The following is a 17,711-nucleotide window of genomic DNA, read 5'->3' as shown; positions in this document are numbered from 1 at the left end:
ACTCGCCTCACCAAACACCACTTGCCCCACCTGTGGCAGAGTGTGCGGATCCAGAATTAGACTATTGAGTCAACTAATCACCCACAACCCTGGAGTGGAAGAAAGTCATTCTTGTTCCCCAGGGACTGCTTAAGAGAGGAGTATCTGTGATTGACATAGTTATTGGACAATAATGGGCGGGTCTATCTGTGATTGACAGTAATGGGCGAGTCATTTGTGATTGACAGTAATGGGCGGGTCTATCTGTGATTGACAGTAATGGGCGGGTCTATCTGTGATTGACAGTAATGGGCGAGTCTATCTGTGATTGACAGGTTCGCAGACGGTTGGTGAGCTCGGTCAGTGGAATCTGTTGCTGTGGTTACTGCGGCCTGTGGCCTCGCTCCGGTGACCGGTGCCTTCCCGCTGCAGTGTGCGAGCTTTGGGATGCAGCTGAGCTGAAGGCAGTTTGAAAGCAGCAACCTTGTGACAGGATGGAGTCTCGAGCCTTCAAAAACCCTTACCCGGACTACGAGGGCCCGGCCTCCACCGAGAGGCTGTTCGATTCAGCTGGGAATGTGAGTGTAAGAGGAAGTGGGGGGAGAGAGAGAGAGAGAGAGACAGACAGGCACTCGGCTCGGGGTGTGTGGGAATGGAGGAGGAGGGACACTAACAGGCCCGGGGCGTGGCGTGGGGAGGGGAGGGATACGAACTCGCGTGGGGAGTGGGGGAAAACGACACTAACTGGCCTGGGAGTTGGGCGGTGTGGGGGGGGGAGACACTAACTGGTCCGGCGAGTTGGGGGGGGAGGTCAGAGGAGGGAGGAGACACTAACTGGTCCGGGGAGTTGGGGGCATTACACTAACTGGCCTGACGGGGGGGGGGGGGGGTGGAAGGACACTGACTGGTTGGGGGGAGGGACACTAACTGGCCTGGGGGCTGGGTGGGGGGGACGGACACTAACTGGCTTGGGGGCTGGGGAGGGAGGGACACTAACTGGCCTGGGGGCTGGGTGGGGGGGACGGACACTAACTGGCTTGGGGGCTGGGGAGGGAGGGACACTAACTGGCCTGGGGGCTGGGTGGGGGGGACGGACACTAACTGGCTTGGGGGCTGGGGAGGGAGGGACACTAACTGGCCTGGGGGCTGGGTGGGGGGGACGGACACTAACTGGCTTGGGGGCTGGGGAGGGAGGGACACTAACTGGCCTAGGAAGAGCGACACTAACTGGTCTAGGGGGAGGGGCACTAACTGGGCTGGGGGCTGGGTGGGGGAAGGACACTAACTGGGCTGGGGAGGGAGGGACACTAACTGGCCTGGGGGCTGTGGGTGATGGGAGGACACCAACTGGCCTGGGAGCTGGTGGGGGGTGGTGGCAGGTATATTAACTGGCCTGGGGTTTGGGGGGAGGGAACACTAACTGGCTCTGGTTGGTGGGGAAGTGGGACACTAACTGGTCCAGAGTTTGTGTGTGGGGGGGGTGGGGGTGGCAGAAGTGACATTAATTGGCCCAGAGTTGGGAATGGAGGGACACTAACTGGCCGGAAGGGGTGGGAGGGATGCAGTTAGGTGTCGGGCTTTTAACTGACGCCAGGTGGGGGAGTGCAGACGTTGACACTGTAACAGTATGAGAAGATAAGGTGGGTGCGGAAGGAAACAGTGACCTCAATCCCTGTCCCAATGTCCCCTTTTCAACTTTCGGGGCCATGTGGTTGACTCTTATCTGCCCTCCTAAATGTCCTACCAAGCTACTCAGTTATATGCACCTGCAGAAAAGTCGAATAAGCAACGTGGGTATACCGACACATCGCAGACTGCAACAGTTGAAGAAGGTGGCTCACCACCATCTTTTCAAGGGTTTTTCAAGGATATGCAAGCAATGCTGGCCATGCCGGTGTCACTCTCAATTCATGAACGAATATTTATTTTTAAAAAATCCTCCGAACACCAAGTTTCATCAATTTCTGTTTCCGCTGGGCAAGTTAATACCTCTATTTCTGCACTTCCATCTCCCTCACAGGACATGGGGTGGTAGTAGCCCCTCTAACTACTGTGCCTTCCTGGGTCTCTGCCAGCTTTGCATGCTGCAATTTTGATATTCCTTTCTCTCAATTGTAATTCCTATTCTGTGCATATGAAGGGTGCCGTCCCAGTATCAGAACAGTCCTGACCACTTCAAGTGCCTGAAACCGCGACGTTTTTTATCTCTCTTTCTCAGCTGCCACTAGCCGCTTTGTTAGTTTTGCTAGCTGTTCTGTAAGTTCTGCAGTTGCTTGATTTCTGGCTTCACTCTCTTCAAACTTCTGAATTCCCAGTGTTAGACATTGTAACACTAATGCCTTTTTTATCTATTCACTTGTGAACAGTAGCCCCTTATTTTTTAACTGGACACTCTCCGTTAAGGACCTCGGTGTGTCTTTCTATCCTCCTGGCATTGCTTCCTGCCCTATCTCATAAAGCCCTCTTTAGATTCAATCCAGTTATTGAGAAATGACTGGACTTGGTCAGGAATATTCTCTGATCCTTCTGTTGTTAACTGGAGATCCCCTTTAGGTCACTACCCCTAAGAGAATACTCACCTCTCGAACTGATGCCTGCAAAATTTGAAAATATCTCGGCCAGCAAATGTTGGAAAACATTCCTCGAACCAACTTCAACGCCTGCAAAAAGCAATCACCTCAGGGTCACCAATATGTTGAACTGTTTTCCTGTTCTACTTTTTTTTGTTACTTTAAACACAGATGTTAGTTATAACAACCCCAGAATCAAATCTTTGTCTTTAACGAGCTCATGTGTTACGATTCTGTTAGAGACAAGTAACTTTTTAAGAAGAGATTCGAACTCTTATTACTGAGAATTATGCCGCAAGATTTAATCAAAGTTACTATACAAGAGTTAAACAAAGCAAAAGAATACTAACTTAACACTGCAATTTGAAATCACATACTTTAAACGTAAAATCTTAATAGAACATGAAGACATATGCTTTAAACTTTAAATCTCAACAGAACACTCCCCCGTTTGACTTTTTCTTCCACTTCAAGAGTTCCCTCATACTTTACAGGATCTTGGCAGTTTGTTCACTTCTCCCGGGACCAATCCAAAGTGTACCACAGCTTTTAGGAATTCATTTTGATTTTCCTTAGTTTCTCAGCTATCTTCCGAGGTATGAGATTTGCTGGGGATTTTCCCTGTAGCATCCGGCTAACCAACCCTCCAGATCTTTTTCAACACCTTACGAATCTGGATTTATAGGTCTGAGCCTGGGCCTTCCTCGAATCAGAAACACCCCTGGTTCCTGATGGTCTTCCTGCTCCTCAGTCCAGCTGCTCCCAAAGCCAACTATTTTCTGTAAGAGAGCACAGAGATTAAAATACCTGACCAGCAGGCATCTTCCTACGTCATCTATCTCCATTGCAAGGTGGTAGACTTGGGATGTCCCAGATAGCAATTTAAGCTAATTACCACCAACTCCAAAAAATCTCTGACTTTAGAAACTCACATGAATAATTAATACTGCTAACAATGAGAGGGCAAATATTTCCAGTCTTTCTGGCTACAGTTCCCCAACTATACAAATCCAACTGCTGTTTATGACTCTCACCTCTAACTTTGTCCTTGTAAGCACACATGGAAAGATCTGTGAAATAAAATCTCTTGGGTGGTCCTGCAACCTTTTACAGCTGCACATTTAATTTTCCCAAAACTAAAAGTGACCTCTGAAATATTAATACAAATCATGAATTCGTTCGTAACAAATATTACACAATCCAACATGAGTATCCAATCAGATCATACAATACCATTCCATATTTGATTCTTATTATTGAGTTAATGATTCACTATGAGAACTCGGGTACCATGCTTTACAATTCCAGCCTGATTGCAGCAAATCGTAGTTTAATCAAAAAGACTTACACCAATTCTATCTTTGATCTCTACATTCCGTGCACGCTAACACTACACTATAATACATCAAAGGATGGACAATGCAGACTTAATTTAACAAGAGCTAAGACGATACACTCATGTTCATCTCAGTCTCTCCCAATGATTCTGTTACCACAATTATATGGTCCACTTAAGCTCTTCAGTCACTTTATTACTATAAACAGTGACCAAACAACATGCTGTAGACTCTTAAAACATGGATGAATGACCTTCCCATTTTTTTTAGCCTCTCATCCTTCGTAAAGCATCCCTGTTCAGAACTGAAAGCTGTTTTAGCTAATTGTGTGCTGATCCTATGAACAAAGCGTTACATTGAATAGTCTGGAAGGTATTCTTTTGTCCTTGAAGACAGTGTCAGTTTTTGATGACACAGGTCAGGGCAGCTGACCATCGGCCATCTTTGCAGCCCATGTCCACTCTTAATGTCCACTGTGGCTCATTTAAAACCTTTATTAGCCTAGACATAGAATATAAGAGGACGGAGATTATGATGGAGCTGTATAAAATGCTAGTTAGGCCACAGCTGGAGTACTGTGTACAGTTCTGGTCACCACACTGTAGGAAGGATGTGATTGCAATGGAGAGGGTGCAGAAAAAATTCACCAGGATATTGCTGGGGCTGGAGCATTTCAGTTATGAAGACAAACTGGATAGGCTGGGGTTGTTTTCCTTTGAGTGGAGAAGGCTGAGGGGGGACCTGGTTGAGGTATACAAAATTATAAGGGGCATTGATAGGTTAGATAGGAAGAAACGTTTTCCTTTAGTGGAGAGTTCAATAGCTAGGGGGCATAGATTTAAAGTAAGGGGCCGAAGGTTTAGAGGGGAGTTGAGGAAGAATTTTTTCACCCGGAAGGTGGTTGCAATCTTGAACACACTGCCTGAAGAGGTCGTAGAGGCAGGAACACTCACAGCATTCAAGAAGTATTTAGATGAGCACTTGAAATGCCATAACATACAAGGCTATGGGCCAAGTGTGGGGAAATGGGATTAGTTAGGACAGGTGCTTGATGGTCGGCGCAGGCGCGTTGGGCCGAAGGGTCTGTTTCTGTGCTGTATAACTCTATGACTCTAAATACATAGGTAGTATGAACTCATGAAACAAAAACAAGAAATGCTGGATTCACTCAGCAGGTCTGGCAGCATCTGTGGAAAGAGAAGCAGAGTTAACGTTTCGGGTCAGTGACCCTTCTTCCAGCATCCGCAGTATTTTGCTTTTATTTTAGTATGAACTCATGTTCCCACACCTTCCAATCCACTGGGACCATTTAGAATGTAGGGAATTTTGGAAGTTCGCAACCAATGCATTCATTATCTCTGCAGCCACTTTTGGAACCTGAGAATGTAGGCCATCTCATCGTGTTTAATATTGTGAATACCTCGATTAGTCAAACTAAGCCAAGAAATTAGGATACGGAGACCTAAATGAAAATGAGTGGCAAGTAAATGAGAGATTCTGGAAAATATTTTTTACTCAGTGTTAGTAATATTTACCAAGCAAACTGATGCGGCAAAAATATTGGGGATCTCAAATACCAAAAATAATGCCCATATAATCATTTGTGAGGCTCAAATGCAGTGTGGAAAAGATAGTTTTAAAAATAAAACACGTTGGTGTCCAGTTTATATTTCAGTAAAGTCCAGACAACCCACTGGCAGATTTAGGGTTTTCCATTGATGAAGCAGCTGAAGGGGAGAGGCGGTGGCATAGTGGAGTTGTCACTGGACTAATAACCCAGAGACCCAGGGTATTGCTCTGGGGACATGGGTTTGCACCGCACCACAGCAGAAGGTGGAATTTGAATTAATTAATAAATCTGGAATTGAAGCCGAGTCTAATGAAGGCCATGAAACCATTGTCGATTGTTGTATCCTGACGTACTCATACTCATGGAATTGTACCTTATAGACAATGTCCCAGATGCGGCCATCACAATCCCCAAATATGTCCTGTCCCACCCACAGGACAGCCCCAGCAGAGGTGGCAGCACAGTGGTATACGGTCGGGAGGGAGTCACCCTGGGAGTCCTCAATATTGACTCATGGCATCAGGTCAAACATGGGCAAGGAAACCTCCTGCTGATTACCATCTACCGCCCTCCCTCAGCTGATGAATCAGTACTCCTCCATGTTGAACAGCATTTGGAGGAAACAGAGGGTGGCAAGGGTGCAGAATGTACTCTGGGTGTGGGAGACTTCAATGTCCATTACCAAGAGTGGCTCAGTAGCTCTACAACTGGCCGAGTCCTAAAGGACATAGTCTGCGGCAGGTGGTAAGGGAACCAACAAGAGGGAAAAACATACTTGACCTCGTCCTCAACAATCTGAGTGCCACAGATGTAACTGTCCAGGACAGTATTGGTAGGAGTGACCACCGCACAGTCCTTGTGGAGACGCGGAAGTCTCACCTTCATGTTGAGGATACCCTCCATTGTGTTGTGTGGCATTATCACTGTGCTAAATGGGATAGATTTCGAACAGATCTAGCAGTGCAAAATTGGCATCCGTGAGGCGCTGTTGGCCATCAGCAGCAGCAGAATTGTACTCAACCACAATTTGTAACCTCATGGCCGGGCATATCCCCCATTACCATGAAGCCGGGAGACCAATTTTGGTTCAATGAAGAGTGCAGGAAGGCATGCCAGGAACAGCACCTGGCATACCTGAAAATGAGATGTCAACCTGGTGAAGCTACAACCCAGGACTACTTGCGTGCCAAACTGCATAAGAAGCATGCAATAGACAGAGCTAAGCGATCCCATAACCAACGGATCAGATCTCAGTTCTGCAGTTCTGCCATAGCCAGCTGTGAATGGTGGTGGACAATTAAACAACTAACTGGAGGAGATGGCTCCACAAATATCCCCATCCTCAATGATGGGGAGCCCAGCACATCAGTGCAAAAGATAAGGCTGAAGCAGTCGCAACAATCTTCAGCTAGAACTGTGAGTGGATGATCCACCACGGCCTCCTCCTGAAGCCCCCAGTATCACAGATGCCAGTATTCAGCCAATTCGATTCACTCTGCGTGATAGCAAGAAACAACTGAAGGCGCTGGATACTGCAAAGACTACGGGCCCTGACCACGTTCTGGCAATAGTACTGAAGACCTGTGCTCCAGGGCGGCACAGTGGCGCCGTGGTTAGCACCACAGCCTCACAGCTCCGGGGACCCGTGTTCAATTCTGGGTACTGCCTGTGCGGAGTTTGCAAGTTCTCCCTGTGATCGCGTGGGTTTTCGCCGGTTGCTCCGGTTTCTTCCCACAGCCAAAGACTTGCAGGTGATAGGTAAAATTGGCCATTGTAAACTGCCCTTAGTGTAGGTAGGGAATATGGGATTACTGTAGGGTTAGTATAAATGGGTGGTTGTTGGTCGGCACAGACTCGGTGGGCCGAAGGGCCTGTTTCAGTGCTGTATCTCTAATAATTAAAAAAAAAGAACTTGCCACACCCTTATCTAAGCTGTTCCAGTACAGCTACAACGCTGGTATCTACCCGGCAATGTTGAAAATTGCCCAGGTATGTCCTGTATACAAAAAGCAAGACAAGTCCAACCCGGCCAATTACCGCCCTATCAGTCTACTTTCGATCATCAGTAAAGTGATGGAAAGTGTTGTCGACACTGCTATCAAGCAGCACTTGCTTAGCAATAACCTGTTTAGTTTGGGTTCTGCTGTAGCCACTCAGCTCCTGACCTCATTACAGCCTTGGTTCAAACATGGACAAAAGAGCTGAACTCAAGCATTTGACTGAGCATGGCATCAAGGAGCCTTAGCAAAACTGAAGTCAATGGGAATCAGGGGGAAAACTCTCCGCTGGTTAGAGTCATACCTAGCCCAAAGGAAGATGGTTGTGGTTGTTGGAGGTCAATCATCTCGGCTCCAGGACATCATTGCAGGAGTTCCTCAGGGTAGTGTCCTAGGCCCAACCATCTTCAGCTGCTTCCATCAATGACCTTCCTTCAATCATAAGGTCAGAAGTGGGGATGTTTGCTGATGATTGCATAATGTTCAGCACCATTCGCGACGACTCAGGTACTGAAGCAGTCCATATAGAAATGCAACAAAACTTTTTTTTGTATTCAGTCAGGGATGTGGGTGTCACTGGCTAGGCCAGCATTTATTGCCCATCCCTAATTGCCCTTGAGAAGGTGGTGGGAGCTGCCTTCTTGAACCGCTGCAGTCCATTTGGGGTAGGTATATCTAGGCTTGGGCTGATAGGTGGCAAGTAACATTTGCACCACACAAGTGCCAGGCAATGACCATTTAAAAAATTTTTTTTTTATACAGATACAGCACTAAAACAGTCCCTTCGGCCCACCGAGTCTGTGCCGACCAACAGCCACCCATTTATACTAATCCTACATTAGTCCCATGTTCCCTACCACAACCCCACCATTCTCCTACCACCCACCTACATTAGGGGCAATTTACAATGGCCAATTTACCTATCAACCTACAAGTCTTTGGCTGTGGGAGGAAACTGGAGCACCCAGCGAAAACCCACGCGGTCACAGGGAGAATTTGCAAACTCCACACAGTCAGTACCCAGAACTGAACCCGGGTCGCTGGAGCTGTGAGGCTGCAGTGCTAACCACTGCGCCACTGCCGCCCATCTCAAACAAGAGAGAATCGAACCATCTCCCCTTGACATTCAATGCCATTACCATCGCTGAATCCCCCACTATCCACATCCTGAGGGTTACCATTGATGAGAAACTGAACTGGAGTAGCCATACAAATACCGTGGCTACGAGAGCAGGTCAGAGGCTAGGAATCCTGTGGTGAGTAACTCACCTCCTGGCTTGCCAAAGCCTGTCCACCATCTACAAGGTACAAGTCAGGAGTGTGAAGGAATACTGTCCACTTGCCTGGATGGGTACAGCTTGAACAACACTCAAGAAGCTCGACACCATCTAGGACAAAGCAGCCCGCTTGATTGGCACCCCATCCACAAACATTCACTCCCTCTACCACCGACGCACAGTGGCAGCAGTGTGTACCATCTACAAGGTGCACTGCAGCAACGCACCAAGTCTCCTTAGACAGCACCTTCCAAACCCGCGACCTCTACCACCTAGAAGGACAAGGGCAGAAAATGGTTAGGAATACCACCACCTGCAAGTTCCCCTGCAAGACACACACCATCCTGACTTGGATCTATATTGCTGTTCCTTCACTGTTGCTGGGTCAAATTCCTGGAATTCCCTTCCTAACAGCACTGTGGGTGTCCCTACCCCACATGGACTGCAGCTGTTCAAGAAGGCAGCTCACCACCACCTTCTCGAGGGTAATTAGGGATGGCAATAAGTAGCTGGTGACGCCCACACCCATGAATGAATAAAAAAGGATAGGTCTAGGATGCCCCTGAGAAACTTTTGCAGCAATGTCCTAGGCCTAAGTTGATTGGCCTTGAACAACCACAGCCATTTTCCTATGTGTCAGATATGAATCCAGCGACTGGAATTTTCCCCGATCTCCGTTGTCTTCAATTTTACTAGGGCTCTTTGGTGCCACGCTTGGTCAAAGACTGCCTTTAATGTCAGCAACAATCACTCTCAATTCAAATCAACACTTGTGTACATGTTTGAACCAAGACTGTGAGCTCCAAAGCCAAACACAGCTGGCAAAACTCAAACCAAGCATGTACCGCTTGGTAACTGTTTACAACTCCATCCATTACTTTATTGACAATTGGGAGTAGTTTGGTAGTTGGCAAAGTTGGATTTGTCGATTTGTGGACAGAACCTACCTGGGAAGTTTTCCGTATTGCTGGGTAGCTGTCAGTGTTGTAGGTGAACTGGAATAAATTAGCTAGGGGAGGAGCTAGTTCTGGAGCGTGTGTGAATTTTGTCAGGATCTGTAGCCTTTGCTTTGTCCAGTGCATTCAGCCGTTTCCTAATATCATTTGGAGTGTATCTGATATTTCTGTCGACTGACATCAATGATGGTGAGAACCTCAGGAAGAAGCCAAGAAAGATCATCCACTTGGCACTTTGGCTGAAGATAGTTGTAAATTCTTCCGCCTTGTCTTTTACTGTCATGTACTGGACTCTGCTATCGTTGATGATGGGGATGTTCGTGGAGCCTACTTTTCTTTAGTTGCTTAATTTTCAGCAAAGTTCATAACTAGATATGGCAGGGTTGCAGATCTTTCACCTGATCCATTGGTTGTGGAATCATTTAGCTCTGTCTATACTGCTTCCTCTGTTTAGTATGCATGTAGTTCTGTGTTGTAGCTTCACCAGGTTGGCATCTCATTTTCAGGTATGCCTGGTGCTGCTTTAGGTATGTTCTTTTGCACTTATTGAGTCAGGCTTGATCACCTGGCTTGATGGTGATGAAGGAGTGAGGGATATGTCAGGTCACAGATTGTGGTGGAATACAGTTCTGCTGCGGCTGATGGCCCTTGTTTTGAACTGCTAGTTTTGTTTTGAATCTATCCCATTTAGCATGGTGGTCTTGCTGCATGACTCATGGAGCTAGTCCATAGTGTGAGGATAGTACTTGCTCTCTGAGGAATGTGTATTTGTTGCTCCAACAGTACTGTCGTGGACAAACTGATCTGTGACAGGTAAATTGATCATGACAAGGTGATGTAGGTTATTCCCTCGTATTGCTTCTCTCCGCACCTACCGCAAGCCGAGTCTGCCATCTATGGACTTGGCCAGCTAGGTCTGTGGTGGTATTGTAGAGCCAGTCTTGGGGATGGATGTTGAAGCCCCTCACCCAGAGTGCATTTTTTGTCTTGCTAAGCTTGATGCTGGTAATTGGTAATCAGCAGTAGGTATCTTTGCCCATGTTTGATCTTAAGCAATAAGACTTCATGGGATCCGGAGTCAATGTTGTGGACTCCTAGGGAAGGTGTCCAGGGAGTAACTGCTCCCTGATCTGCAGAGAGCTAAGTGTATAATTCAGCCACCTTTAAAATGATGGCACTGGTTTGAGCCTGTTCTTGCAGATCTTGCTGTTTCTGTTCTAGCAGCTGAGCTTCACCTCTATGCAACCTAACATTGCTTCCAAAATATTAAAGATGTAGATATGTTAAAGTCTGTATATGTCTACAGTGCTCATTGTCCAATCACCATTCTTTGTTTTTTTTTCAATATAATAAAGTAGAACTGATTACATTGTTGTACCAGCAGCAGTCTTATATGCTTTTGTGTGCTGCAGATTTTAGTTAATACAAAAAAATCTTTGTCATAAGCAAAGCTGCTCTTGTCCTGCAAAGTTAATAGTACCAATATTGATGGGAGGTTAGAAATGGGTTGATAAGAATTGAAGTTGAAGATGGGTTGCAATTATTTCCCAACAGATGGTGGACTCAAAGTTGCATATCCTTTTAAAATCATTCGTTATTAATGACATCCCATGATACCATCTCCAATAAACTAGCAAAAATGACTTGTGTTCTGAATGCATGGTTTCTGGAGTAGGGAGCACTGTCCTGTGATTTGCGATGGACTGTTTTGTAACATGCAAGGCTGTTTTTGTGTCACTTGCACCTGATGCTTTGCTACAAATTTGCATGAATATTTTATTTTGTACCCTGGTACCTTACTCAAGAGACTGTTTTGTGACAGTATGTGTGTCAGCTGGTTGTTCAACTATTGAGAGCTGCCATTACTTGCACACTTATAGAAAATGTTCACTTATGTTGTGAACTTGCTGTAAAAATGGGAAGAAGTGATGGTTTTTATGCATGGACTTGAACAGTGGGGCGAGCTAAGGGCCAGAATGGCCTTTTTTCATTTCTAATCTTTTCAGTGAAAGCAGAATATCTTACTTTTATAATCCTTTACAGTTAACCAGTGACTTCATTCAGCTGCTGCAGACCAAGATCAGCGAGTTACTCCAACATATGGAAAATGGGCTGATAAAAGCTGATGAAGCAGACTGCACCAGCTACACTGGATGGGCAGGTACTGTTAGCACTGCAAAATTGAAAAACATTTGCAGTGCATACCCAGAAACTATCTCAAAGCTAAAGTTTGTAGATTTAAATTCTGAAAATTGCTTGTTTTAGGACATCTTGTAATGATTTAAGATTGATAAAAGTTGGGCTTGTTCTGAATGAAAAGAAGTCTTTAAGGTGACCTAGTTGAAGTTTTCTAAATAGTAAAATTGGTCCAAATAAATTACTAACAAACAAATATACTCAAATGATTCAAAAACTAGGGAACATGTAATTTTAAAAATGAAAAGAAATTAGGAATTCAGCGAACTATTTCATGCAAAAGGTGTTACACAGCTGGCTTACATGCTCTTCCTCCTCTGTACTCCCTCACTTAGTTGAAACGAAGACTTACTCTAGATCTTAAGACCTGAAACCCTTTAAAATATCTTACCAAACCATTTTTTTTTCTAACTTTGCCTTTTAAAACCTAATCTTTGGCTTACCTAGTGAGTACCCGATTGTCCTTGTCTCATACCCTGATAGTATTGTGCATTATGGTTTTTGGCCCTACATGTATACCATGGCAAAATAGGCATCTTGTTATATTTCTGACTGAAGGCAGGTTAAAGCTATATAGAATTTGAGAAAAATGCCTAAATCAAGTTGAGAGATGAAGTACAACTTGATTTGCCTGGGCAGTGATGGCCCCACATTGTGAACCCTGTCAGTGCTCCCCTGTGTATAGTGCAAGAGTGCCTGTAGAATGCCACCGAAAGAGGAGATAAAATGTGACCCCAAAAAAGGGGGTAAAATGTGGGGAAAGAAAGAAATGTAGGCTGTTTGCTGATTGACTGCCCAGGTAGAGTGCACGGGAAGCAGTTGGATGTGGATGCATGTCACCACAATGTTGTGTGCCGAATGCAACTGGGTAATTGAAACTTTCCAGAATTGATTTTCTGGTAAAATATGTTCGTTTAGGAACATGGAAATTTTTTTTGTCCTAGTTGCTGTTTGCACAGATGTTTCAACGGAGTTGCTGATTTTGAGATTATTTTATTGATTGTGCTTACATGGAAAAGTACCGGTAGGTAGCAGTGACCTTGGTATGGGTGGTGGTAGTGACGGCAGTTAGATTTGACTAGACTTGAGGGAACACGTTGGAACGTAGCGCTGTCTGGTCTCGTGTTGATAATTGTTTTTGTTATTTCTATTTACGATAGGCTTTAGATAATGTCAAAGCTTGTGGCAAAATGGCAGGTCGTTTGCCATTATTGCATAATCTGCATTTCTGATGACCTTGTGATTGGTTTGTGATGACATTGATCAATAGCTTTGACTAAACTGTGGTTATGCAGCAGATTTATAGCTTCAAGGGAATGACTTTGAGTATGCGGATTGTTATAATTATTTACAGTACCAGTTTAATTTCCAGTTTTCTAGATTAATAGTTGTTTGATATCAGTGGAACTGTTTGGGTTCAATGCACAGCAGAAACACTGAATGTGTTTGCTTAGCTGATGTTTTATCCACTCACTACCTGTTATTTTGCAGAATGTAATGGTTGTGATAACACAATAAATCCCAGGGGATAGCTTATAGTAAAGTGTAAACCATCTGTGAAAGCAGATGAAATGCAGAATCCAACAAATACTCTTCTTTTTCTGGATACAGTTCTTCATTTTAGCTTTTTGATTTTTAGCTCCCAACACAACTCCACTCAATTGTCAGGTGCTCCAGCATTTTCAACAGTATAACTTATTGCAAAGACTTCAGTGATAACTGAAGTCCCTCATCCCTGCTACCATTCTAGTGAATCTCTAGTGCACCCTGTCCAAGGCTTTGCCATCCTTCCTAATGTGTGATGCCTAGAATTGGACACAATAGATATTCCAGCTGAGATTTTGCTTATAGAGGTTTACATTGACCTCCTTGCTTTTGTCCTGTATGCTTCTATTTATTAAAGCCAAGGATCTCATTTTCATTTTTAGTAGCCCTATTGACTTCTCCTACCATCTTCAAAGATTTGTGTAGCTAGACCCCAAGGTCTCTGTTCGTCTAACCGCATTGAAATGGTATCATTTAGTTTCTGTTGCTTTTCCTCATTTTTCCTTCCCAAATGCATCACCTCCTACATTACATTTCATCTGCCATGTCTGTTCGCATTTCACCAATCTGTCTATGTCCTTCTGAATCTGTTACTATCCTCCTCACTGTTTATTCACTATATTTGAGTATCGTGTCATCTACAAAACTGTGAAGTGATGCCCCTTATACACAAGTATACCCAGTCTTTCAGCTAACAACCTGTGTTCCCTAGGTCTAGAGTTTGTGGAATTCTTGAACAAATCTAGATTAAATTGATCTATTCCTTTTAATCTTGCATTCTTGAATGATATTTCACTGATTATGGTGGCTAAACAACTAAGTTCCATCAGATTCTACTGTGGCTTTTTATAAAATATCAGAATATGCCATCTTTTTAGGAAAATATGTATTTTCTTTGCCCGTTTTGTCCCTATCTTCTCTCCTGGAGGTGCTGACTCTTGTTGGAGTACATTTTCATGGATGTTGGTCACCCTCCAGCAATTTGTTCAAGTGGTCATAGTCATAGTGAGATACAGCACTGAAACAGGCCCTTCGGCCCACCGAGTCTGTGCCAACCATCAACCACCCATTTATACTAATCCTACATTAATCCCATATTCCCTACCACATCCCCTCCTACATTAATCCCATATTCCCTACCACCTACCTACACTAGGGGCAATTTACAATGGCCAATTTACCTATCAACCTGCAAGTCTTTGGCTGTGGGAGGAAACCAGAGCACCCGGCGGAAACCCATGCAGTCACAGGGAGAACTTGCAAACTCCACACAGGCAGTACCCAGAACTGAACCCGGGTCGCTGGAGCTGTGAGGCTGCGGTGCTAAACCCTGCGCCACTGTGCCGCATATTGGTCATGTGGTAGTCTAGAGTGACAGGAAGCAAGTTCTATCCTCACCTTGCAAACGTGTGCTTTCTAGCCAGGATCAGGATTAGAAACCCTGGCTGATTTATTTCCCTGACCCATGTCATGGAGGTCACAGTTCTGAGCCACAGAGAAAAGGAACTTGCTTTGATGTAGCATTTTCTATGATATCAGGATATGTCAAAGCATTTTGCACCCAACTAAATATTTTGAAGTGTTGTTACTTGTAGTTGTGCGGAGACATGGCAGCGAATTTGAAGACAAAAATGGTCTCGCAAACAGCAATGAGATAAATGACCACATAATGTGTTATTGGTGATATTGATTGTGAGATAAGTATTGACCAGGATATCGAGAATCCCCTGATCTTTAGATAGTATCACAGTTTGTTTTTATATCTGCGTGAGAAGGCAGAAGGGGCCTCAGTTTAACATCGCATCAATTGTGCAGCACTGCCTCAGTCTACACTAGAAATATTAGTCTGGATTATGTTTTTCAGTCTCTTGAGTAGGATTGAATCCATAATCTTCTGGCTTAGTGGCGAGTGTGCTACCAATTCAAATTGACTTCAGTAAAACGAAGTGTATAAAAATTGCTATTTAGTTATTAAGGAATCATTTCAATGGTATGTAGAGCTAGCATGACCAGCTGCAATGTAGAGGTCCTACTAGTCAGTAGTTCTGTGATGTTGCAGTTTTGAAATTACTGCTCATTGTGCATTTACATTATCATTTAATACAAATAACAATAGTTGAATGTGTTTTAGACTGCAAACTTCCAGCTTCCTTAGACTAGTAATATATAAAATCTCCTTTCTGGTGTGGCAGTAAGGAACATAGGGATATAGGAGATAGCAGGAGTAGGCTATTCGGCCCCTCGATCCTGCTGCACCATTCCACTAGATCATGGCTGATCTACCTCAATGCCATTTTCCTGCACTATCCCCATATCTTTAATGTCTAGAAATCTATTGATCTCTGTACCTACTCAGTGACTGAGCCTCCACAGTCCTCAATGGCCTACCACTTATTCTGAGGTTATAGTCATTTAAAATACAAAAGTGTCAGTCATGGCTCAGTTGATAACACAGTCGTCTCTGAGTCACAAGATTCCAGGTTCAAGTCCCACTCTGGTACTTGAGCACAAAAATCAAAGCTGACACTCCAGTGCAGTACTGAGGGAGTGCTACACTGTCGGAGGTGCCATCCTTTCAGGTGAGATGTTAAAACAAGGCCCTGCCTTCTTTCTCAGGCAGACGTAAAAGATCCTATGAGGAAGAGCAGGGGAATTATCCTGGTGTTCTGGCCAATATTTCAACATCTCAAAAAACAGTTTTAGTTTTAGAGATACAGCACTGAAACAGGCCCTTCGGCCCACCTAGTCTGTGCCGACCATCAACTACCCATTTATACTAATCCTACACTAATTCCATATTCCTACCACATCCCCACCTGGCCCTATATTTCCCTACCACCTACCTATACTAGGGGCAATTTATAATGGCCAATTTACCTATCAACCTGCAAGTCTTTGGCATGTGGGAGGAAACCGGAGCACCCGGAGGAAACCCACGCAGACACAGGGAGAACTTGTAAACTCCACACAGGCAGTGCCCAGAATTGAACCCGGGTCGCTGGAGCTGTGAGGCTGCGGTGCCAACCACTGCGCCACTGTGGTCATTATCACATTACTGTTTGCGGGAGCTTGCTGTGGGCAAATTGACGACTGCGTTTCCTACATTATAACAGTGACTACACTTCAAAAAGTACTTGATTGGCTATAAAGCATTTTGAGATGTCTGGTCGTCATGAAAGGTGCTATATAAATGCAAGTTTTTCTTTATAATAGTTCCAATATGGCTCAGCAAGTTTATCTAGCGAGTAGCTGAGTGATTCCTGACAACGCAGCTGGCCACTGACATCAGTCTGTGTCAAGGTTCGCACATGCGCAGACGGGCTCCTGCTCTCCGCGTGTGCGCTGCGTTCCGACTTGCTAGGACTGGTTAGCGCATGCGCCGATGACGTTATCGCTTGACGTGTGCATCTTCGCGCCACGCGCCTGGTCGGCCTCTGCGAGTGCGTTTTCCGGCCGCTCCGCTTCTCCCCCCCCCCTTCCCGCTGCTCCCTGCGGCCGCTCTGCTCTTTCTAGCCGCTCCGCTCCCCCCACCCTCGCTGCTCTCTCCGACCGCTCTGCTCTCCGCTCCCCCCCCCCCCCCCCCCCCACCATCTGCTCGCTCACTCGCTCTCTCCCGCCGGCCATTGTGTGCTGCCATGTGTTTAGGTTAGGTTGCCTTCGTGTGATTATTTGAGCAGCGCCATCTTTAGTCCTGGCAGCTGCCTGAAGTCGCAGACTGTGACGTTTTAGTGGCACATGTGCCATTTGCGCATGTGCCACTGCAGTGCAACCTAGTGGTAACGTTGTCAGCAACCGCAGCCGAAAGCCAAAGAAAGCAAAACCAGCTCCAGATAGTTTCAGCCAGTCAAGGTTGTTGGTTTGTTAAAGCTTTAGCAAGTTCATCCTTTGATGTCTTTTTATGTATCAAACAAAGGAAGTCTGGCTTAGAGTGCGGAAGGAGGCCATTCGGCCCATCAAGTCTATTGCTTCTCCTTATACCTTCTGCCAAAATGTATCACCTCACAATTGTCAGTACTAAATTCCAGTTGCCTATTCTGCTAGCCTATCCTGTTGCAGGCTGTTCATCTCATCCTCACTGTTTGCCGTGCCTCTAAGTTTGGTATCATTCGCAAATTTTGAAATTCCACCCTGCATTCCAAAATCCAGCTCATTTATATACATAAAAAAAGCAATGGTTCAAGCAATGACCCTTGGGGAGCACCACTGTCTACCATCCTCTAGTCTGAAATGCAACCATTTACTGCAACTCGCTGTTTTCTGTCCTTAAGGCAAATTTTTTATCCA

The 17,711-nt window shown here is 45.2% G+C and overlaps 1 protein-coding gene across 1 annotated transcript in view; it reads left to right on the top strand.

Moving 5' to 3' along the window:
* The first annotated feature begins 301 nt into the window (after positions 1 to 301).
* The window catches only part of lancl1 (LanC antibiotic synthetase component C-like 1 (bacterial)), a 77,587-nt gene continuing 60,177 nt past the window's right edge, over positions 302 to 17,711 (top strand). The window contains exons 1-2 of the mRNA XM_068034672.1: positions 302 to 557; positions 11,730 to 11,847. Of these exons, the coding sequence (XP_067890773.1) occupies positions 474 to 557; positions 11,730 to 11,847 (202 nt within the window). The 5' untranslated portion in view covers positions 302 to 473. The remainder of the gene's footprint in view (positions 558 to 11,729; positions 11,848 to 17,711) is intronic.

The sequence above is a fragment of the Heterodontus francisci genome, chromosome 7 (assembly GCF_036365525.1).
Source record: "Heterodontus francisci isolate sHetFra1 chromosome 7, sHetFra1.hap1, whole genome shotgun sequence".
Lineage (NCBI taxonomy): Eukaryota > Metazoa > Chordata > Chondrichthyes > Heterodontiformes > Heterodontidae > Heterodontus > Heterodontus francisci.
This window is presented reverse-complemented; position numbering and strand designations above follow the sequence as displayed.